The sequence below is a fragment of the Mya arenaria genome, chromosome 5, assembly GCF_026914265.1.
Source record: "Mya arenaria isolate MELC-2E11 chromosome 5, ASM2691426v1".
Classification (NCBI taxonomy): domain Eukaryota; kingdom Metazoa; phylum Mollusca; class Bivalvia; order Myida; family Myidae; genus Mya; species Mya arenaria.
The window spans coordinates 44,854,313-44,877,308 of NC_069126.1; the positions used below are offsets into that span (position 1 = coordinate 44,854,313).

General features: G+C 35.2%; 3 protein-coding genes across 7 annotated transcripts in view; 2 read left to right on the forward strand and 1 right to left on the reverse strand.

Annotated features, from left to right (window-relative positions):
* Window positions 1-387: 387 nt before the first annotated feature.
* Window positions 388-3,326, forward strand: LOC128233648 (MAM domain-containing glycosylphosphatidylinositol anchor protein 2-like). Its single transcript, XM_052947430.1, has 7 exons — window positions 388-432; window positions 549-578; window positions 707-739; window positions 898-1,029; window positions 1,667-1,792; window positions 2,732-2,874; window positions 3,178-3,326. The coding sequence occupies exons 1-7, from the start codon at window positions 390-392 to the stop codon at window positions 3,259-3,261; spliced, it is 591 nt and encodes a 196-aa protein (XP_052803390.1). The 5' UTR covers window positions 388-389; the 3' UTR covers window positions 3,262-3,326.
* An 859-nt stretch (window positions 3,327-4,185) lies between these two features.
* Window positions 4,186-22,243, reverse strand: LOC128235740 (uncharacterized). The gene is made up of 5 exons (XM_052950541.1): window positions 22,042-22,243; window positions 6,178-6,255; window positions 5,731-5,789; window positions 4,963-5,545; window positions 4,186-4,700 (listed from the first exon to the last, which is right to left on the reverse strand). The coding sequence occupies exons 1-5, from the start codon at window positions 22,241-22,243 to the stop codon at window positions 4,186-4,188; spliced, it is 1,437 nt and encodes a 478-aa protein (XP_052806501.1).
* LOC128235272 (uncharacterized) overlaps window positions 18,646-22,996 on the forward strand; it is a 28,633-nt gene continuing 24,282 nt past the window's right edge. For 3 of the 5 annotated variants that reach the window (XM_052950080.1, XM_052950076.1, XM_052950079.1), the window contains exon 1: window positions 18,646-18,712. The gene's annotated coding sequence lies outside the window, so the exon portion shown is untranslated. The other 2 variants (XM_052950077.1, XM_052950078.1) reach the window with 1 other exon arrangement.

Here is a 22,996-nt window from a genome sequence, read left to right on the forward strand (position 1 = left end):
TGAAGTATTTGTATCACACGTCCCACACATGACAAAGTTATAGAATGTTAACTATACACTCTGGCCTATATAAACTATTTCACTCATATTCTTGGGTTGCGTCGTGTTATCTTACCGGCATTTGTAAACACACACTTAGTTTAACCTTTGATTTAGTTAATATAGCTTTTAAAATTGCTTCATCGCATAAACAATGGCAGCAGCACCATCATTGGATGGCAGTATAGATGTATGTTACAAAGGAAATGCAGTAAAAATGTACTGGTATATTTTGGTGGCATATTGACAATTCTGTATTTCCTGTTTTTCTGATTAGGGCCACAGTGCACCACATTTATAACTATATACTCGTACATGTCTTATCACAAGGCACAGATATCTACCAGTCCATGGCGACAATGGCCCTTTCAACTTTGTTCATTTCTATTTGCGGTAATATTTACGATTTTTTCATAGAAATATAGTAGAATAAAAGTAATTGAGCATTGCCATACTAGAACAATTGACCTCAATACATTTACCACATGTGAATTGTTTTGTTCTTACAGGTTTATTAAGCCTCACCGAGTCAAAAACAAGTAAGTTCACATCTGTTTGGTATTCAATTTTGTTGAATTTAAGATAATGATAATTTTTACTCCCTATTTATTTTTAATAAGGCATTTCTATGATCTGCATGTATTAAATTCTCCTTTTTCTTCTCAAGGTCATCTGAACTTTGCAGAAGCTGAACACAAACGTGAGTATTTCATAAATATCCGTCATGTACAATTAAACGACTAAAAGAGCGGAATTCTGAATAATGCAGACAGTAGACAGTGTGTTCTTATAAAGGTGCGCGAGAGTATTAACTCCTGATTGTATGTAAATCATTGGTTTTTGATACTTCTTTTCAAGTCAACTGTAACTTCGATGGTAAAACAACGTGTCAGTGGACACAGTCCACAGACGACAAGTTTGATTGGTCGACGCGTATGGGAACCACACCCACCGATGACACCGGACCGGACACCGGACATGGGGGCTCAGGTGACAGGGACGGTTTTTTGTTTTCAAAATGTTATATAAGTAAATTGGATTATCGCTTAGTAGTATAAGCCATATTGTTTTATTTATATTCAAATCAGTTGGTCTGATCAATACGACATTGTTTATTTTGTAAATTTATAATATTAAAAAGACCCCGCCCCGCTCTCCACATGAATACATGTACTAATAACCGTTCACCCAATGAAAAGGTATACACTCAGGGGCGTAGCTAGCCCTCTATTTATGTGGATTCATAATTGTGCTAGGGTTTTTTGGGGCATGCCCCTCGGAAATTTTTGAAAACCATGGTGCAGTCTGGTGCATTCTGGGTGTTCTGAGGTGCTTTATTTAGTACTGGAAAATGGCCAGTTTTAGAATCATATAGTCAAGTACGCATATTGTAACTTTGGCTGAATTGTTTGATATCTTTTGTCAGAATCATGTGAATTCAACCGCGTACTCGCGTAAAGGCAGCTATACGCCTGACAGTCTTGACATTCTTTGAGAAACAAGTGCACGTGTACCGGGATTGCTGTGGTCTTTTGTCATTACAATTGTTATTTACCGTTTTTTGGATAAGATATGATTATTGCGTCATAATAATTAGTAAACATTATTATACTTTCCATTATTTCAGGGTCGTATGTGTTCATTGAGTCGTCTGCCCCGCGTGTTGAGAACGACAAGGCAACGCTTCTGAGTCCAGTTATTGATGCCTGGAACCACGAGTACATGTGCTTCAAGATGTTTTACTACGCTTACGGTAAGAGTAAGACAATTGAAATGTATGGAACGTTACATGTTTCTCTGAAAATGCTAATGCGGTAGCCATACATTTGATATTATGCATGGTCGGTGTTGTTATGTATGGTCGGTGTTATGCATGGTCGGTGTTGTAATGTGTATTATATGTCTATCGTTGTGAGTCTTATGGGCCTTCGCTTTATGCATTAAAACAGGACTTTAGTAGATTATTGATTACTTGGTTTGTCTCTGTAGTTTATATTGTATAATTAATCTGATCAATCTACGTACAGAATTCACTGTAAAAGTCTTCCTATTCGAAGTACACATAAAAAACAGTGACACATTATCATGACTGTCAGGAATTAACTTCCCTTGTAAGTTCCATGAAACCAAAACTGCTGTCCCCAGTGTGTGTATACCACGTGTTAAATTACGTCATATATGCTACGTCGGAAGGCAATATTTTGCTTAAAATGAAGACTTAAATCAAAGATAACTTTTCTTTTATTAAACCATTTTAAATGAAACAAAGGCCAGTCTATGCCGCTTAATGAGCCCCACCTTTGTTTTATAACCGGAGTTTGATAAGGTGATAAGTTTCATCAAACACTTCGACAAACCTGTTTCCAAAACAATGTTTTGACAGTGCTACGTCAGACGGTCGTGAAAAGGTTTGTCGATGTGTTATAAGAAACAAAACTCTCAATCAAAATTTGGTAAAAGACCGAAGAGGCTCCGTAAGCTGCATAGACTGCGCTATGTTTCATTTAAAATGGTAAAGGAAATGAATAGTTATCATGTTTTAAAGTCTTCAATCGAAGCAAAATATTGTCTTCCGAAGTAGCATTTATCACGCAATTTATCACGTGTATACACACACTGGTTCTTAAACTTCGGATGTAGTTTCAGCTACCGAACAGATCGATCTCCCTTCCATAATCTATTGTTATTTTAGGGGCCGACTTGGGCTTTTTAAACGTAGATTTGGTCTACTCACATTTCAAGAACACCACCATCCATGAGACTGGCTCCCGGCCTGCAAGTGAACAGGCTTGGAAGGAGGTCAAGTTTACGATTTATCCAGACGCGCCTTTTCAGGTGATATACAATGATATGTATTGATAAATTGTCCAAGGAGTGTCTATTTCAGAAAAAAAAGCTAAGAAACGTTACTTTGTAGAATTATATAGACATTTGATTATAATTATAAAAACAGTCGTCCTACGGTCAAGATGTTTCCCTATTAAATATACTTTTTAAGTGTCATTTATAAAATGTTTATGCGTGTATGACCAAAAGATTAGCTCATCAAATAAAATTTTAATTAGACTTTATCTCTTATTGAATAATTCCGAAAAATTGAAAATATCTAGATCAAATTACACTGACAATGATTTCTAGGTTGCTGTCACTGGTAGCGTTGGAAACGGATACCTTGGTGATATCGCTATTGACGACATAAGCGTGACGTCAGGCGCTTGTTAGTATTTGCGCATGACACAACACATTTTGAGAAGCCCAACTCTGAAAATATATGTTACTTTGTTCAATTGTTTCGGAATAAAAATATAAAAAATTGTTTCACAGCCGATCCTTATTGTTTTATTTGCTATCGAGTTATATGAGTATGGTCGTCGAGGTGTTCTTGTGGTACAAATGCTCGCCGATCGCCATATAGGTTATAGGTCTAATTCCTACCACTGGCACATTTGTCATAGTTTGTAACTATGGATACCATAATTCGTTTCTGCACAGGAAAGCAGTGGCATGAGCATGATTTTATACTCAATCAATTTAATAGCATTATACTATATTAATTCAATAGCAACCTCAGATTTTACTTAACTTTAAGACTAAAATCAATCTGAGTATTTTGATTGGTCTATAGAAAGAACTGGCCAATCGACTGAATGAAACTATATTGAATACTGCCTCAACTGAACTAATATGTGTATTAAGTACGCATGGTGACAATGAAAAGCGCTCTAGACCACAAGCAATATGTGAACCACATAAAATTATCTCATTAAGTGTATTTATATATATATATATACGTATGTCTTTTATATTTCACAACAAAGTAGCTTTTCATCTGCACGGAACAGGGTATTTTGATATTTGTATTTTCTTTCTAAGTTGGATAGATGGATGGAAGGATGGATAGATAGATGGATCGATAATGTTTTTTTTTTTGTAATTTCTTAATATTTATCTATCAACAACAGTGTTGATGGCACTAAACACAAAATGATACAACGTTGTAAATTAAAAAGAATTTGCAGCAAAATAGTTTATTTGAAACTGTATTCTAATTCAACAAACATGTATATTGGAGTGGGCAAATCATATATAAATTCACAATAAAAGGTTGTTGAATGGTAGGACAAAAGGATTAAAAATAATTTAAATTTATTTCAAGGCATAATCTACAGAAATATATTCTCTTTTTCTGTCAAAGATTTCAGGCGGTTCTTTATCGTAGTCAAACAAGTAAAAGTCACGTGCGAACACATCCTTTAACTCATTTAACGCTCTTAAAGGCACAGACATATAAAACTGATTAAATGCTATTGTCTTTTGCTCCTTTAACTTCATCGGATTCGACTTTTTCCATGCTTCGTTGGCCAGCTTTATCATTTCTGCCCGAGTAACCTTTTCCGCTTGCTTTTCATTCAAAGGCATCTTGATGTCAAATTCGATGAGACCCCGCAGCTGCAGTTTTCTCCATATTCTATGCAAGGCATCATACCAAGCCATACATGACACAATCGATTTCTTCCATGCAAACGGACTGGAGATACTGTCTGATATAGCATCCTCCGCAGCATATGTCTTCATTTGTTTCTCCATCGAAGTGGCCAAAGATGAAAGATTGAACCTTTCAAATATGACGAGAGAATCATCTTTAAAAGACTCCATTTTACCTGAAATTAACCACATACATACTAGTGTTAGAGAACAAACTATTATCTATCATTTAATTTTTCCGAACGTACAAGAATACTTATTTGAAGTTATTCATTAAAATATTCAAGTAAACGAAAACAGACGAAGAATTATAGGAATGACGAGCAAGCAGTAGAAGGAATTATGGTAAGAGTTGCAATCACATACACATTTGGTATTATATTACCTTATAATAAGTTCTATATAGTTATAATTTAAATATAAACATTTTTTTCTCACCTATGAACGTAAAGTTGCTTGCACACGGCAGACACATTTCTGTGGACATGAGGAAATGGGGGTCAATCATCTTCTTGTTCTTCTCGGACCAGGTAACAAATTGCACGAACTCAGCAAAGGTTGGGTCATGGAAACATTCTCGACTATCATTTACTCTGAACATCTGAATTGAAGGTTTGCCAAACCTACGCCAGAACAGTGGATTTGGAACAAACACTTTATCAACGAAGGCCGATAAAACCCGATGGTAAGGATTCCTTACAAACATAAACTTGAACAAATCACTGATATCCTTTCGAGTTGCTCCTTTTTGTGGCTTTGGGTAGTCTGCCATCAAAGCTGTTCCGATGGGTACTTGGAAAGGATGTCGATATTTTCTTGGGTGAAGAACCTGGTATATAAAACGCCTCCAAAAAGTAGTCCCCACTTTTTCCACGGGACAATACATACTTTTCTGCGCAGGAATAACGTGCATCCTACCTATCCAGAATTGTTCATTTGCCTCGGCTGGATATTTGTCAGCTGTTGGCCCACACTGATCTCTAACATGTTTTGCTAGAGTAAACCCATCTGGTTTATGCGGCTGTAAAATACACACAAATAAACTACCTTTTGGTTATGAGGGAAGTAAAAAATGTATATAACGATGCAGCACCAATACATTTTGAATCAAATAGGAGAAATAAATACACGAGTTCGCAGAGCAGTTACAATGAAGATAAATACGTGGCTTATTTCATTTTATTGCAGTCAAAATACTGTACACACCTTTGGATTTTGTAATACCACTTGTTCTGTCCTGTTCGGTTCTTGTTGCTCCTTTGCATCTGAAAAGAAAATCGATAGAGAGGATTAAATGACTGAGATAAATAAAATACACAGATCCATGATCACAAGTAAAAGACCAAGGTCAGTATTCATAAAACATCTTCAGTCATTTCCTAACAGTCATTTTACCTAAGTAAAGTATCGCACTTATCACATGATTCAACTGCTTCATAATATCTAAAATACTTTATTATCATTGTTTTGATTAAAATAAACATACTTTCAAAATACGTGTATATATTTTATTTACATGATAAAAGTGTTCTCTCCCCTTGCAATTATTTGTTATATATCTATGTATATAAGCTAACTCCATATTATCTGTCAAAGGAAAACAAACAATTTGCCTATAATTCGTGTGTAAGATCAAATAAAGGAGTCCTTTACATTCCGATGGAAGCCCTTTTGTTCTCGGCTCCTCTAGATGAGTGTCCTTTGTTGACTCCTCGGCTGTGAACCAGGACACTGAAATTGCCAACGAATAAAAGAAAATTAGACAACTAGCGCAAAGGCATACATGTATTTATTTTTTGTGCAATGTCAAGGTAATAAGTCACAGGCCGGGCTGAACTCGTTTTGATGAAGGGAAAATGTTACACAAGCTTTAAATGAAAATATGGCATTTATTAATGCCACAAATGACGCATATATTTGCAACCGACTTTACATAGTTTTTAACGACCAGAGAGCGGGTTTTATATAAAACTTTTGACCTCTATAGCTACCAGACTGTAGCAACAGCTAACGTTGCAACTGCTACACCACTGTATAAGCAGCTGCAACAATTTTTCGCGCAGCCTCAAGCCCTTATGTAATGCTATGTTCTCCTTGAATATCTAGAGACTTTACAATTAAGGCGCTGTTTTTGGACTAGGGCACTTGTGGCCTAGTTCATAGCGATACTCACGATATCTGCATTCTCAAGCCGCATCTGGGGGTTCACTGACGTAATGTATTAACACGCTGTATTTTGATTGGATTGCCGTTAGCGAATTTGAATAATCAAAGTAGTACCAGAACTGATTACAATAAAAAAAAATCCAATAAAAATAGTTCTCCTAACAATTCAAGCTAACCGTATGTTCTTTTAATGAAGCACAAGAAATTCATACGTAGCTAGTGAGTTAATCGGGTTAACTACATGAATGTTCTTGCATACGGTCAGATTATATGCAATAAGAATATGAACATATTGGAAAAGTACGCATCGAAATATTCCCGTTCAATGCTCTGTACTGATAGACTGGTATCCTCTTTCTATTTAATCCGTAAAAAAACAGTATCAGATAACCGCGGTGCCCATCGCGCATTTGAAATGTCTTGTGAATTCATACGTAAAGCGGTTAAGTGTGCGGTCTAAGTAGAAAACAACCAGGAAAGTTTGTTAATATCCTTTGTATAGAATGTTGGTATTTATTTATAAAAACGATATCCATTGTTAATAAAAAAAATCCGAAGTCGGTCCCTGTTCTTTTTTTCGACATAATTTGCATGTTTCCATGATATTTTCTTTTCGATACAAAGTTTATTTTTTAACTAATAATTGCATGGCACTAAGCACTTTTTCAAACACAACATGATTTTTGGTATTTATTGTTCAAATACTATTAATGTTAATTAAAACCCATATGCCGCGTACCTGTATAACTTTATATTTTTGAGGAAAAGTAAAATCAGGGTACCAGTCTACTGTATTGACCTCATTTACTCTGATCAGAGCGGCCGAATGATTCAGACATGTATGTTATCACTACTTCCGGATGCTGATGATGTGAATTTCATACGTGTTTTATTGAAGAAATTTATCAATAAAGCCGCCATTGAATGATTACCACCATCAAACGGATTTATTTTCATCTTACCGTGGGTAGCATTTTTAATTTGACACGTAAATTTTCAAGCAATACAAGTTCGTTTGATAAAATCATGTGATTTCAATTTTGCAAAATGGAGATAAAAAAATATCAAATATGCGCATACTTATTTATGAAGATGCATTCTAAATGAAGCCAAATGTATGAATATGTGCACAGCATCTGGCTTATGAATAAGATGATTGTTTACCTATGTGCATAGAAAAGTCTTGGAGCCACTCTCAGTGTAAGTACATTTTGTTCAATGACATGATAAACCATCGCCGTAGGTAAAACAATCTTGCCTGCTCAATTTTGATTTCCTCTCGTATAATGCACCAGTCAATTGTTACCACGGCCCCTTGGGGATATACCGGGGGGGGGGGGGGGGTGAGGGCTGTGTTTTAACCTTTCAGGTGTCCTCGTAGCTAAAGAACTTCAGCGAACACATTATATATAACCTTTTTGGACGTGTTCAATGTGTTGTAAACATAAAAAAATAAATATCAACATTAAAGTTATGGAAGCCAGAACTAGTGTCCTCGCAATGTCGGGAGATTGCGGTGGTTTTGTCTTCCCGCAAATTATATCAGGGAATTGCTCTTACCTTAGATCCCCAGGGTGCGGGGTTATTCACGGGATTTTACCACCAGTTCGTTCCCGCAGGGCAGGAATTTTACCGGGGACTGGCTGGAACGAAAGTGAAAGTACCTGCTGTTCCCTGCGGGGGGGGGGGGGGCGTGGTTACAATTGACTGGTGCATACTTTACAAGTTCTCTTTCTGAAGACGCTTTGTGCTCACTTTTTGTTTTCTAGCCAAGAATGAAAATCAATAATCAGTCAGAGATACAGTATGGTGATGCATTGTTGTTGATATATCAATATAAATTTGTAAAATATTTGAGGGAAAGGTATTTGGTTAAATAATTTACAAGTGTAACCTTTGAGTTTTATTTAACGATGCAGTGCCGAACATTGTGGAGATAGAATTGGATTTATTTGTATTAATCAGTTGACTTGTGGCGTTTAGGGAACAAAATTAAAATCAAAATATTCAATAAAGTTCCATTATCACCCAATGTTGTGGAATAGTGAAGTAATGACGATTTTACCTCACAACAGTCTTTCTCAAATACTGTCCAGGCTTTTTTATGCTTAAGAATAACTTATCTGGCAATGTTAGAACAGAAATCGTCTTGGCATGAGATTGGATCACAAGGATCATTATGCACCAGTCAATTGAAACCACGGCTCCCACATCCGGGGGTATACCGGGGATAGCCGTCGAAATGGGCCATGTTTTTACCTTTCGGTAGGCCCCACAGTGCCGGGTCTTCCCGGAAAATACAGTGTGGATGGGGCTTAACCTAATGTCCCTTGGGTGCGGGTGCATTTGGTGGGGACTTAACCACCAGATTATCTCCGCAGGGCGGGGAATTTAGCTGGCGTTGGCTGGACCGAAAATAAAAGTCCCCGCTATTCCGGGTACGGGGGGGGGGGGGCATGGTTACAATTGACTGATGCATTAGATTGTGTATTCAGATTCAGGGTTTTGGTGCGCAGTTGAAATATTGTCTAATTACATATTAAAAGTTAATAATATATATTTATTTATATAAGTTATACTTTACAATCCAAATCAAAGATACATTGTACTATCCAACGCAAGAAATGTTTGTTTATTCAAGTAAATAAAGCAATCCCCATACCAAGGAACTGCAGTATTGCTTAACCAGCTTAATTGACATAATGAGTTGGAGTTCAAATTGCTGCAATTAAAGGCACATCTAGTTTTCAGAATTATTCAAACTCTGATTTAGCAACCTTTTTATAGTTATATGAACTACTTTTGCAAAATGAAAGCTTTTTTTAGATTTACAAGGACGGGTAAAATATTTGCCAAATGTACTGCAACACCTGATACATGTTGCCTACGAATCCAACAAATTCTTGGCACTCCAAATGTTACAGAACTATTCAATTCGAAGTGCCTGAAAAGAAAGCTTCTTGATTCTACATTCAACATCTTCTTTCTGTATGACATATTGGACCAGGGAATCATGAACCTACAACCTTTTGCAACTATTGAGATAGGGAGCTATCAGGACAGTGACAGAGGACAATACAAGAATGGTCAACTGCTGCATTTATTGAGTTATCTAATGCATACAAATTAAGACGGAGAAAATAATTCTCATTTTTCCAAACTACTTCCTTAGCATCTTGTATGTAGTCTGACATGTTGTTGTCTTTTACAATGATTGTTCAAAGTTACAATGGCCCTGTGGGTTAAAGATGCTCTGTCCATGGGGTAACAGGTTTTGTACATAATAGGGTTATAAGTACTGCATACAATGATTGTTCAAAGTTACAATGGCCCTGTGGGTTAAAGATGCTCTGTCCATTGGGTAACAGGTTTTGTACATAATAGGGTTATAAGTACTGCGTTTTGATCCAGGAGGTTGTATTCGACCCAAGTAGATTTTTGCAGATTCGGTTTTCACAAGGCACAAGCCGAGTAAAATCAAAATCTACAAAAAAACTACCAGAATCGAATATGACATTCCGCTATATCCGGATCAAAACGCAGTGCTAATAATCCTTTTATTATATACATTACTGATTAGATCACTTAGAAGCCACATCTTTGCATAATAAATTGCATTTTAAGGATGCACTCATTGGTTTGATGACGTCAATTTGATATTGCGCAACATACTTGTTATGACGTGACGTCACAAGAGTGGTATATGGCCGTATTGCACTGGAGCGGAATATTGGTTAAAGTATTTTGTGATATATATGTATTGCATGTGGATTGATGATGGGTATATAATAAAGAATATGTTTATGTTTGGTATTCCATTCTCACAAGCAGTGTGATGAACTGCTGACACCATGTTATGAAATTTGATGGTCAATGTATTTAAAAGACATTTCAATATTTCATACTTGATAAACGATATTCATCTCATCTTAGTCTACTCAACTTGCTTTGTACAAAAGTCTGCAGCAGTATTAAGAATGGCATGAGACAGAAGGCAGTGCCTAATATTTATCAACAGCACTAAGTTATCATGGTAACATTTTATATCAATTGAATACCAAACACTAATTAAGAGGGAGAAAATAATTCTTCACGTTTTAAATAAAAACTACTTCCTAATAGCATTGTGTATGCAGTCTGACATACGTGTACAATGTAGATGTCTTTTACAAAGATTGTTCAAAGTATGGCCCTGTGGTTTAAAGCTCCCCTGAAAAAGAGGTGACAGGTTTTCTATATAGTATATAAGTACATCATTGAAAATCTTCTCTGAAACTGCAAATAACAGACCTTTGATATCAAAGATTTGATCAAATTAAAGAAGTATGTGTACTTTGGTTAACATACGCCAAACACGTAAATTAATTTGTACAAGTCTGATTAAACGACTTTGAGAAATTCAAAAGAACTATGACTTTATCTGATTTAACGCTTTAGCCCCACACCCCGCCCCCCTCACTCTACACACACTTAACGAGATTTTTCAAATTTCCTTTGTAGCTTGCAAGCAATTTAAGTCAAAAGTTTAAGCTAGCCCATTAAACAGTGACCTCTTGTGATATGAGCCGATTTTTTCAATGCTTAGAACATGGTCCTAGTCCATCAGTGCTTTCAGCACTTTGATTAAGATAGTCATTAAACATTGCTTTATCACGCAAAATGAGGTTGAGGGCAGCATTATGGCTAAATGAAATAAGATTCTTAAACCTGTTAAGCTTTATATGTCTTGAAAACAAATGAGATCAGTTTCTTAAATAAGAACAGCCGGACTTCCATTTAATCGGACATTCAAACAGATATAAAAGTGCACGGACATTGAAATTCAACAATATTTAAGTCGGTTAAGGCGTTTTATTCGTCGATGTCGACAAATCCGAAATGTGTACGAGTTTGACATAACTAGATTTGGAGCATCAATGAATCTAAGCTGGCCGCCTTGTTTGAAGCCTTCGGAGCTCTTGTGCCATTGTTATCGAAAACAACCTCGGATGTATTAGGACAGTTAACATACTCAAAAAGCATTACGTTTAAGTCCGCTGCAAGTAGATCGCGTAGTAATTTCAATTAGCAGTTAAACTTTATGACTTAACTCTTGGGAACCTTAATTTTGTTTGCAATAATACACTTCAATGGCAATCAGTTGAAACTTAGATATATAAATACAACTCAAAAACAAAAATAAATAAATTAATAATATTAATTAAAAAAAATACGAATTACTTCAACTGTTGTACCGGCATACATCCGAGGTTGATTTCGATATAATATGGCCGAGGAGTTTTGCATGGGTTTGAAGCTGTTACACCCGAAAGTACTTCGAAATACACCTTATACTGAATTTTAAATCTGGGATGTCATTTAAAGAAAATATTGCATAAAAAATATTGTTTGGTTTTCGTATATTTTGTTTACATCTTGGCGTCTTTAGGTAGCAAGAGGTACATTATAACAGGGACTTTCTAATGTTATTAGAGTTTACTTTAATATTTAATGTTTGAGACTAGTGGCGGTTCAGGGGTCGGAGAACTTGGAAAATGCCCTACCAATTAGCCAAACATTGAAGATTATATGTGTTCCGCTGAACAACCTATAGCTTGGTATTTCTAAATCAGCGATTCGTAGTACGTTATCGAAAAGGTCTAGAGCCTCGCATAGCTCTAAAGCTCGATGTAATAATGGCGGGGCAACGTCTAATGAAAGGCCCACGTTAATCATATGTCTAAAATCCCACAACTCGCTTCTGTTGTAAACCAATTAAACAAATGAATCAATAAAATTTACCCTCGTCTTCCATGGAAACAGTTATTTAAGGGTTTTATCATCATTTATTATTTCGTTATATCCGTATTCTGAAGCATCCGGTTTTAGAAAATATTAATATAAGTATAATGTAACCATGACAGCATAAAATTATAATGATTTCAAGAACCGTGTCGTTCAATTGACTCCCCTTAAACAAAGATTGACCCCACAAAACAAGCTGGCGGACTCCAACTTAGGATAACATAGTCGAAAAATTGACTCCACAAAACAAGATGACGGATTCCTATTAAATTAATAGGCTTTCATAGTCGAGAAATTGACTCAATAAAATAGGAAGGCTATTATGTTGGTAAAGAAAAGACTCCCAAAAACAAAATGGCCCGGGAACCGGTTTACCATACCTGGGCATCCACCCAAAATGGCCCGGAGTTCAGAGTTTAAAGGGGGTAGGGTTGACACCCTCTTGTTCAAGAGCAAATGTGATAGCTACTTTCTTAATCGGGCAACAAACAATCGCGCCATTCAGCGTTATATACGTGTGTTGTGTCCACATTTGCGAAACGTATGCAAAACTTGTGGAATACTTGATAATCTGTACAAAACTGATTCGGCTACGGTTTGGTGCTGTACTAAATCAAAAGTTATTTCAAACTATTTCAAACACTCACACGGACACGCCTGCATGTCCATAAAGCCGAAATTGATTTTTGATAAAAATGTTGATTATTTGTAAATACTTTTATTCGCGTAGGGTAGATTTAAATGTATAGCCAAGTGATTTTCATGAATATATTACACGCTCTATACAGAATAATGACGCTTCATATACATAAATGAATACATTATGTTTTCTTTACCGAAATTAATTTAAAAACGGATGAGAATATTTTTATACGATATATTAGATAAAAGGAGGTTCATCTCCGTCCTATCATTAGAAATTGTAATGCCAAAAAGCTGCTTGGGGTTTACTAGTATATTCTTAAAATAATCAAGTGGCATTCACATATAGACTTTGTTTGTAAAATAGTACTCTCAATAGTTTCACTATTAAAGAAAGTTATCTATCATCTCACTGATGAGATCAAATATATGTTAAATTACCCATTAATACTTCCGTTATTCGATTACTGTTGTTATATTTGGGGCAAAACCAATCATTATGGGTCCAATGTAACTAAAATAACCATTCAAGAGAAAAGTGGCAAGCATAGCATCGAAAGCGTGAAACGGCCACCATCCTGTCGTTTGTTGCAAGAGGTTAGTTAAATGGTTAACGGTGACAGGTAGATGTAAATATTAAACTGCCGTACTTGTAACACGTGATGCAAACTACATATACTACGGTAACCTTATTTCTAATATGTTGCTATCAAAATTACAAATTACAAATTACCCCAAAGTTTCATTTTCATATAAAGAATGCAAGTATGGAATGAACTACCTAATCAGAACTGTTCGTAAATTGGCAACCTTCAAATTAACGTATAAGTATTAACTTTGAATAAAACATTCGAGATAAGACTCCAAACCCGACTGAATATACTTATAATGAAAACATAATATTCATTTTGTTACATATCACTTGATGTTAAAAGATTTGGTGTCTGTCGGAAAGTTAAAGATTGGGTGACTGTCGGTAAATTAAAAGATTATTATTATTATTATTATTATTATTATTATTAATATTATTATTATTATTATTATTATTATTATTATTATTATTATTATTATTATTATTATTATTATTATACAACTACCGTAACCATAATACTCAATACATGACAGTAGAAAAAATTGGTTTAAAGGAAAAAATCTATATACTTATTTTTACAAAATGTTTCAAATAATTAATGTAAGTACAGTAGTATAATACATGTTGAACTCACCATTATACGTTAGTAATAAACTGTTAACACACATCAGGGAAAGTATCGAAATCCAGTATTTTGAAAATACTCTGCAACTTCGGCGATTTCTACACTTCATTCCGCGAAAAGTACATCCACAATTATATGCATGTAGTAAAATTAATTTCTTTTTTCTAGTAGCATACTTAATTATCCATAAAAAATGGAGTCAAATGTTTAAAAATGGAGTCAAATGTTTTGCATATATGCAATGTTCATTTATGTTATTTTATGGATGAGCGAAACTAAGTTCAGCTTGCAAACTAGCCTTTTCAAATTTTGCTTATAAATGTACACACTAATATTAAGTCACGCAGGTTTTAAAACAGTTTCTTATACATTCCTCTATTTTAAGTTTAAGCAGTAATAACATTGCATATGTTGTTTAACACATACAATAATAATGTTTAGTTCTCTATTGTGGGAGTTTGTATACTAGTAAAGCCGAAAGTCAAATGAAAAATATTTATTTATATTTTACCCAATTAACAAAAGAGCAATTTCGTGCGACAATCACAGCGATATAAAACTTTTTACCAATATTGACCTATCTATTATGTTTGAGATTTGAAATAAGACTTGGTCTTCGTCCATGTTCTCAAAGAACAGTGCATATTAAAATGAAACTCTTATTCAAAATCAATACACTGGCATGTTTAACAAAAACATGTTTGGCTGATCAACCTTTAACAACTTACTAAATAATACACTTATGGAAGGTATCAATTACTTATAACAAGATTGTAACCGTGTATTTGATAGCAGAAGTGCAAACATATTAAATGATTGGTGAGTGCTAAAAGATTTTCTGTGGTCTACTTTAGTGTCATAAGGTAGAAATACCGTGTTTTATGCTCATTTCTTACAAATTAAACTCGGTATCCTTGTTTTCGACATCTATTCATCTTTTTGGAATATTAAAACAATATTATTAATCGTGGTAAATCTTATTTGGGAGTAAGAGTGCATCTTTAAATAAGGACTGAAACATTTCCCTTTGTAATTACGTATAAGACCATTATGCCACTTTCCAGCAGGTCAACGCATTATACAAATCACTACTCCCTTTATATTGGATACAACAATTCAAAAACCTCAATGAATTCGTCAGCCGGAGCCCTTTTTAAAAACAAAATTTAAGTTTCTTCTTCAAAATACTACTTTGAAAGGACTTGTCATCGGCGACAGTGCAATGTTGGCACTTTTAAATAAGAAATGCAAACAATAAATTAATGTTTTCTAAGCAAGAAACGCGCAGTTCGTAATTTTCTTAGATCAGAAGTCATATTATCATATCCTTTAACATTATCCAAACCAATCCAATGATTCTATTTGGTTACACATGTACTATTGTTTTCTCTACTCACAGTCCATTTACTTAGGGGAATACACGTATTCCGAATCTGCAACGGTTTAAGTGAGGATTTTTAATCTGAGCTGCAAGATGGCGGCGAAACGTTAAAAAATAGGATTTTTGGAACCTGTTTTCGCCTGATAAGTATTGTGGAATAGATATTGTAACGTTCCTTCCCTAGCTAGCGCGGACACGCTGCCTTAAATTAAACTACAAACACGCCTACAAACTATTTCTATGCATTTCGCTTCTTATTTACCCTAACATCACGTGACCAAAATGGAATGGTCAATTTTAACAAACCCTATGGGTGAAACCATTATATATAACTTACATTACAGAGTAGGGGTGTCAAGTCGATCAATCTTTAGAAAAAGTAGAAAACCATTAAGAATATAACTTCTTCTATGTCAATTTATGATTTACTAGCTAAATTTAGGCATTTAAGACTAAAACCATAACATTAGTATCAAATACAAGAAATCATCCTAAAGAAGTAATAGCGGCTAAGCGAAAATCAAATACTTTATAAATTTCACTAAAACAGAAATGTTTATTTTCCGGGCTCCGGACTACATGATTCCAGGAACATTACATTATTTCCAAAACATCATGACGCATATTCGGCTCTACAATCTTCATATTTTCATGTTTCTCTCTTTTTATTCAAGTTATTAGGTTACAGAGTAAAAAAGGAAATCTTCGACCTGTCCGAGATTTTGATACTTTGAATGTCAATTTAGCTCAACATAAATACGTTTTTGCAATGGTTCCTCCTTCAACATTATTCAAATGTGGTATTTCGATTTTCCTGACGCTTGACAATCATTTATAAAAAAAAGGAAACTGTACGACATATTGAACATGTGACCACTTTTAATAATAGTATACCACCTTATCATTGTGGGGGAACGGACACCGGATATAGCTCAAAAAGTGATAAGTAAACAGACAAATATGCAGTTGTTTTTCTTTACTTGAGGTAAGATCTTCCTGTGTTAACGCCTATCTACCGTATTCACGAATGAAACAAGTGTTTACACTAATGGCTGAATGCTAAATTTGGCCTATGGTGTACTTTACAATGCTTACGATTTAGCAGGCCATGAAAAATGTTGCTTCAAATCAGAGCTGATCACCCCAAAACTTACAGAATTTCGACAAGTATTGTTATTTTTAGTGAATATATCGAATAAATAAAAAATCTGAATCGAAGGATTTTAGAAGCATAAGCTAAACTATTTTTAAACTTGCTTATGTTGAATACCTTCTATAAAATTATGTATATAGGTAGATCTGTTTGATTGTCAGTCACTATTTCTTTAACAAAACAAGCTTCTTATACACGTTTTCTCTTCTTTGCCAGTTTGACTCCAGGAAAAAAACAATTGGGCTGATAAAAATGGTTACTTTATTGATTTTAACCCTGTCCCCTGTTGGTATGACCTGGCATAAGAGTGATCATTATCGGTAGAGAAAATCGCTAATGACATGTAGGAATGTTATATGGGCAAAATTGATAAAATTATGTTGAGCTAATTACTTTCAGGGAAAATGTGTTCAGGTAAAAGGTTCCAAGTGCAGTTGGTACATTCATCCCAACAACATGTGAACTATTTACAGTGGAAAAGGTGCTAACATTACTGAGAACCTTTTACCAATAAAATTAGGTATTATTTAGTCAACAACAGAGGTGCTACAATACAATGAGTTATCTCCATTTCCCAGTAACTTTCCTGGCTAATTGTTTATCTTATCGGTCAAGCTGGGGTTAAATATAATTATCATAAAAATTGACTTCATGTTTATGAACCTCTAGTGTTTCACAAACATTATGTCGGGATACATGATTTGACTACTAATGTGAAATAATGTTTTGTGTAATGGTATAAACTAAGTTAATATTTGAACGTCTATTTTATTTAACTTAATCATATTACTGGAACGAACGTTGTATATAGTGGGCTGATATATTTATTAATCATACTAATTAATACAGCAATTGCATTTAAAATGTATTAGATTTAAGGTCTCGTTTATTATATAATACAAATGCAGATAAAGGCTATTCATTACATTATAAAAAAATAAAAAAAATGAAGTTGTACTACAGGATTAAAATTGTTCTTAACTTGGCTGCGTAATTCGCTGCGTGTTATACCGACACCATATCCCGTGAAAGTGCCAGCACTTATTTCCAACGGGGTCCTTTGTTTTGCTGAAAAGACAGCACGCGGAAGAGACAGTGATGGGATGCAAGGAAATCCGGGTGATATACCCTAGCTCTTTTTCGAAGTGACCCCTTGGTTCTTTTACGTGCAAAGCACCGATACACGTGGTACAACTTTCCTGGGTTGAACCAGTACTGAGTACACCACTTTTACAAGCACTACCTTTTAAATGCCGAGCTCCAGGCAACTTTTACCAACTTTTAACCTTTTTCGGTATGAAGCGGTTAGGCATCGAAGCCACTACCCCCCGCTCCGTAGATGGTTGCCTTGACCACTAGGCCACGGAGACGGTTAATGCTTGTCAATGACAAATAGTTACACGTCAACCATATATTCAAATTATTTCACCACAATCATGTGACATCTAGCCCATAACAATAAAACCAAAAATTTAGTGGTACCCTACTTATATTTTGTTTTGAAAAGAAGTACAGACGGTCTCCTACATGCTCGTCTCACTCGGTTACACACCATGAAGCAAAGGGTAAAAGAGTGCCAATGGTGTCGATTGACCAGGTTTGCCCAATTTCTCTACTCAAAGCCAATGTTTGCTCTCATTTGGCGCGGGTAAGCCTTTATTAACACAGCAAAAGTCCATATGAAGGGGAAAAGTTTCAATGCTGTGCACAATGTAAGGGGAGTTAACTGCCTGTCCCCTGGAGGTACTGGTATTTCAAACCTGTTCCTTGTCTCGCTACAAAACTGTTGTCTGTCTTCATTAAAATTCGTTCGAAATAAAATTGTCGAACTGTAACGTAACACAGGTAACAGATGTTTTACTTTTATTTTGCTGTTTACCAATCGGTTTTGGTACTAGTCCACATAGGTTTGGTACCTGACGAAATAGGAATTTAATGTATCTAAAAACAAAGCAGGCCCAGGTAACGTTCGCATATGGAGTGGGACTAAAGTAAGTCCATGTTAACAGCGGCTTCAGATAGCTACAATAATGAGCAATCAGGGATACTTTTTTATCATTTTGACATTTCTTATGTATCCCTGTAACGCTACAACTCTCTACCATTTAACACTGAGCGAAAGAATAAATAGTTTTATTATGCATCAATTTTGAATAATAATGAAAAAGTTGTTCAATATATACCCGACAGTGATCTAAACTGGATTTAATTTGTCATTAGTCGTTATTTTCACATAAATATATTCTTGGTCACGAATACCGTTATACGTGTACACAACCTGTCAGATTTGTCTCAGATTTACAGATATCGGGACACTTGATAAAAAAAATCGACACATGTATACCTGAACATTTTTTTTGGCATAGTGACATAAATAAATACAGTATGTGTTTAAAAGTAGGCAATAATATTTTCGTAGAAATTTGAATTTATAACGGAGATAATTTCAAAATTGTGGCCGCGAAGATTCTCTGCGCAAGGACCGTTCGCTACTTTATGTTGGGATGGTGGACGCCACGAGTCTGCCATAGTAAAACAAAATCGTCAAAAGACTCGTTGACGGCCATTTAGGTGGACTACGGCTTCAGATGGGTTGCTGGAATTACTAGTCCACCTAAATTGCGGTCAACGAGTATTTTGACGATTTTTTTTTTTACTACTCTCTAAGGTCACAATTCCGAACACTTTTGGAGATTTTGTACAATTATCTTGGAGATTTTTTGTTGTAGCAAGTTAAAATTTCATATGAAACATCTTTGGTCAATGTGACAACATCTGTCAAAGTACAGATTCACGATCTCATCAATTTTATATAGAAAATCGTTCATTTTATGGACAGTAAATCACCATTCAATTTATGCTATGGAAGGCACAAATACCTAACACTTTAAAAGCAAAAATACATGGTCATACAATTATAATTAATAAGTATGCTATCCCAGAACAACCTTTTTTCAGCCACAACCTATTTTCGACCGCCCCCTGAAGATAGGTAAAACACTTCTATTTTGCGTCACTTCGGGTCAAAATAAGCTCCAATTGTTAACCATAACAGAACTGTTAGAAAACTTCATTTGAAAAAGAATGGGAATGCTAGTGTTAAAAAAAACAACTTGTTTAACTTGAAACAACACAAATTAGCCATTTTTAATTAATGCCAAATTAAACCCTTCATTTAGAATGATTTCAGGTGTAAAATACTTCTTTAAAATCATGTTGTTTTTGTCTGCCAGATTTTACACATCTACCAGGGCCTAAAACCTATGCCCTATCATTGTCTAAGTATAGTGCTCAACATTAAAAGCGCATTTAATTGGGTATATTGCTTATGCTAAAATTAATGAAATTTATCTACATGTAACTATATTGAATTAGACTTGGGCTCTCATTTATCATAATATTATACATATTGCAGCCTAGGCAGGTCATATGAGGCTCATTCAGAGTTGGTCTAGTGATACCAGGGTTCATGATGGGTGAAATTATCATTTCGTACTCATATGAAAGCCATTAGATGGGATGATGCATTTCTTTGCCTCCCTTGTGGTGATAAGTTGCTATAAAGTGACTGCATGACAAATATGTCAACATTTTATTACTTTAAAAAAAATAATACTTTACACAGTTAAAACAAGTTATACAAGTTCTTTACTATACATGTTGTTTATTTTAAATGTCCATGCATGTGCATTCCTTACTGAAATAAATCTATATCTAGATACAAATTAATATGAAAATTGCTGTGCACCTACTTTTGTTGTGGTCATGGTCGAAAATAGGTTGTAATTAGGTCAAACACAACATGTGACAGCCGCCATTTTGGATGCAAAATGTAAACAACAGATGATTGAAACAGATTTTATTTTTTTGTTTTTTCAAAGATGAATGATTGCTTTTAATGGTACACACAAACATTTATCTTTCATTATCACTTATTCATGATTGAAATCTAAATAATCCTTAGGCGGTTGAAAACAGGTTGTTCCGGGATATATGAAATAAAAACTTAGCTGCAAAGTTATTTATTGTTCCCGATGTTTTTCAAAACATGCTGTTCAAATGTAAAACATGATTTCTAATTATAATAATATATATATCAAGTTATTTCAAAATCTTATAGAAAGAAAAAAGATAAGTCACAAGTAATAGGGATCATTTGAACATAAGCCTGTTACCATATTGCAAAATACATACTGGTTGAGAAGCAGTTTCCGACAGTTTTTATAAGTTTTTATCGAATTATTTATACATGTTTAAACACCTACTAAAATTGTTCACATTTTAGATAACTACAGCTCAAGCTGCTATTGTCAATATATTTTTCACATGTCTGACATCACATATAGTGTATCTAAGGGGCGCAAATAGGGTACATACACTGTTTTGATTAGCTTGTGATGAGAAGCAGTTTCCCACAAATCGAATGCGGGGCAGATTTAAGGTGCCTATTGTGTGTTTTTATTATCTTTTTTTAGTATACTAAATATAAGTCTGTAATAAGAGAAATATTATTTAATTTTTCAGCATTTACGAAATATTTAAACCTTAAAATTTACGACAGTCAATTTATACTCGAAATCAGGCAGACACTGAATATCAATGATATTTTGATTCATTTCTGATAGAAACTTGTGCTTGTATACATTAAAGTGAATGTGGGAGTGAAACAAGCATGACACCAGTGTTCACAAATATGTACACAATGATCATCGTTTGTATAAGTCAATTTAGGAAAACCTTGTAGCTATTCATAGATATGCAAATTAGGTTCACATGCATGCCCAATACGCTGCGCGTGCCGATCCCCCACGTGCAAGTTTGTGTACAAAATGATAAACATTAAACATTTAATAATAATAAAAGTTACTTATGTTCTCGGTAAGAATTTCAACTTTTGATTGCCTAGTTACCATATAGTTGAATTGCAGTACCTTCTTTATGAAGACCTAAAGAAAGTACGAGAAAAAGCAATTTGTTTGAAACTGCTTTCCATCGGAAACTGCTTCTCAACCAGTACATGTACACAGGGTTTCTGCCAGGCCTTAATGGCTTGTCTGGCCCAATATGCCTTCCACTGGCATGGGTTATGGCACACCTTAATCTCCTCTGCAAGGAGCCTTATCAAAACTTTCATCAACATTGACAGTTAACTGTTTTTGTTTTTCTCATAATACTTGATTGACAGCCAGGCGGCTTGTCAAGAGTAATCTCATGACGCATCGTCCAATCACGATCGAGGGGTAATATCTCATGTCGCATTGTCCAATCACGATCGAGGGGTAATATCTCATGCAGCATCTTCCAATCAAGATCGAGGGGTAATATCTCCTGCAGCATCTTCCAATCATGATCGAGGGGTAATATCTCCTGCAGCATTGTCCAATCACGATCGAGCGGTAATATCTCATGACGCATCGTCCAATCACGATCGAGCGGTAATATCTCATGACGCATCGTCCAATCACGATCGAGCGGTAATATCTCATGACGCATCGTCCAATCACGATCGAGCGGTAATATCTCATGCCGCATCGTCCAATCACGATCGAGCGGTAATATCTCATGCAGCATTGTCCAATCAAGATCGAGCGGTAATATCTCATGACGCATCGTCCAATCATGATCGAGCAGTAATATCTCATGACGCATCGTCCAATCAAGATCGAGCGGTAATATCTCATGACGCATCATCCAATCACAATCGAGGGTTTTATCTCATGAAGCATCATCCAATCACTATCGAGGGTTATAATTCATGACGCATCGTCCAAACACGATCGAGGGGTTATATCTCATGAAGCATCGTCTAATCATGATCGAGGGGTTATATCTCATGCTGCATCGTCCAATCACGATCCAGGGGTAATATCTCATGCCGCATCGTCCAATCACGATCGAGCGGTAATATCTCATGCCGCATCGTCCAATCACGATCGAGCGGTAATATCTGATGACGCATCGTCCAATCACGATCGAGCAGTAACTTCCTTTCTAATGAATAAGACATATTAGCAAAAATTGATTGCAACTGTTTTTTTGAATAGTGCACAACAATATATTTTGAAATTGAATAAAATTGCTGCATAAGGTCATCTGTGGCTGCCATTATAGAATCATAGTCAATGAAGT

Coding starts and splice junctions, on each gene's coding strand:
- LOC128235740 (XM_052950541.1), bottom strand. CDS start 22,243: ATGCTGCAGGAGATATTACCCCTCGATCATGATTGGAAGATGCTGCAG. Junction 5,790..6,177: donor AAAAGGGCTTCCATCGGAAT/GTAAAGGACTCC, acceptor TTTTCTTTTCAG/ATGCAAAGGAGCAACAAGAA. Junction 5,546..5,730: donor TGGTATTACAAAATCCAAAG/GTGTGTACAGTA, acceptor TGTATTTTACAG/CCGCATAAACCAGATGGGTT.
- LOC128233648 (XM_052947430.1), top strand. CDS start 390: ATGGCGACAATGGCCCTTTCAACTTTGTTCATTTCTATTTGCG. Junction 433..548: donor TTTGTTCATTTCTATTTGCG/GTAATATTTACG, acceptor TTGTTCTTACAG/GTTTATTAAGCCTCACCGAG. Junction 579..706: donor CCTCACCGAGTCAAAAACAA/GTAAGTTCACAT, acceptor TTTCTTCTCAAG/GTCATCTGAACTTTGCAGAA.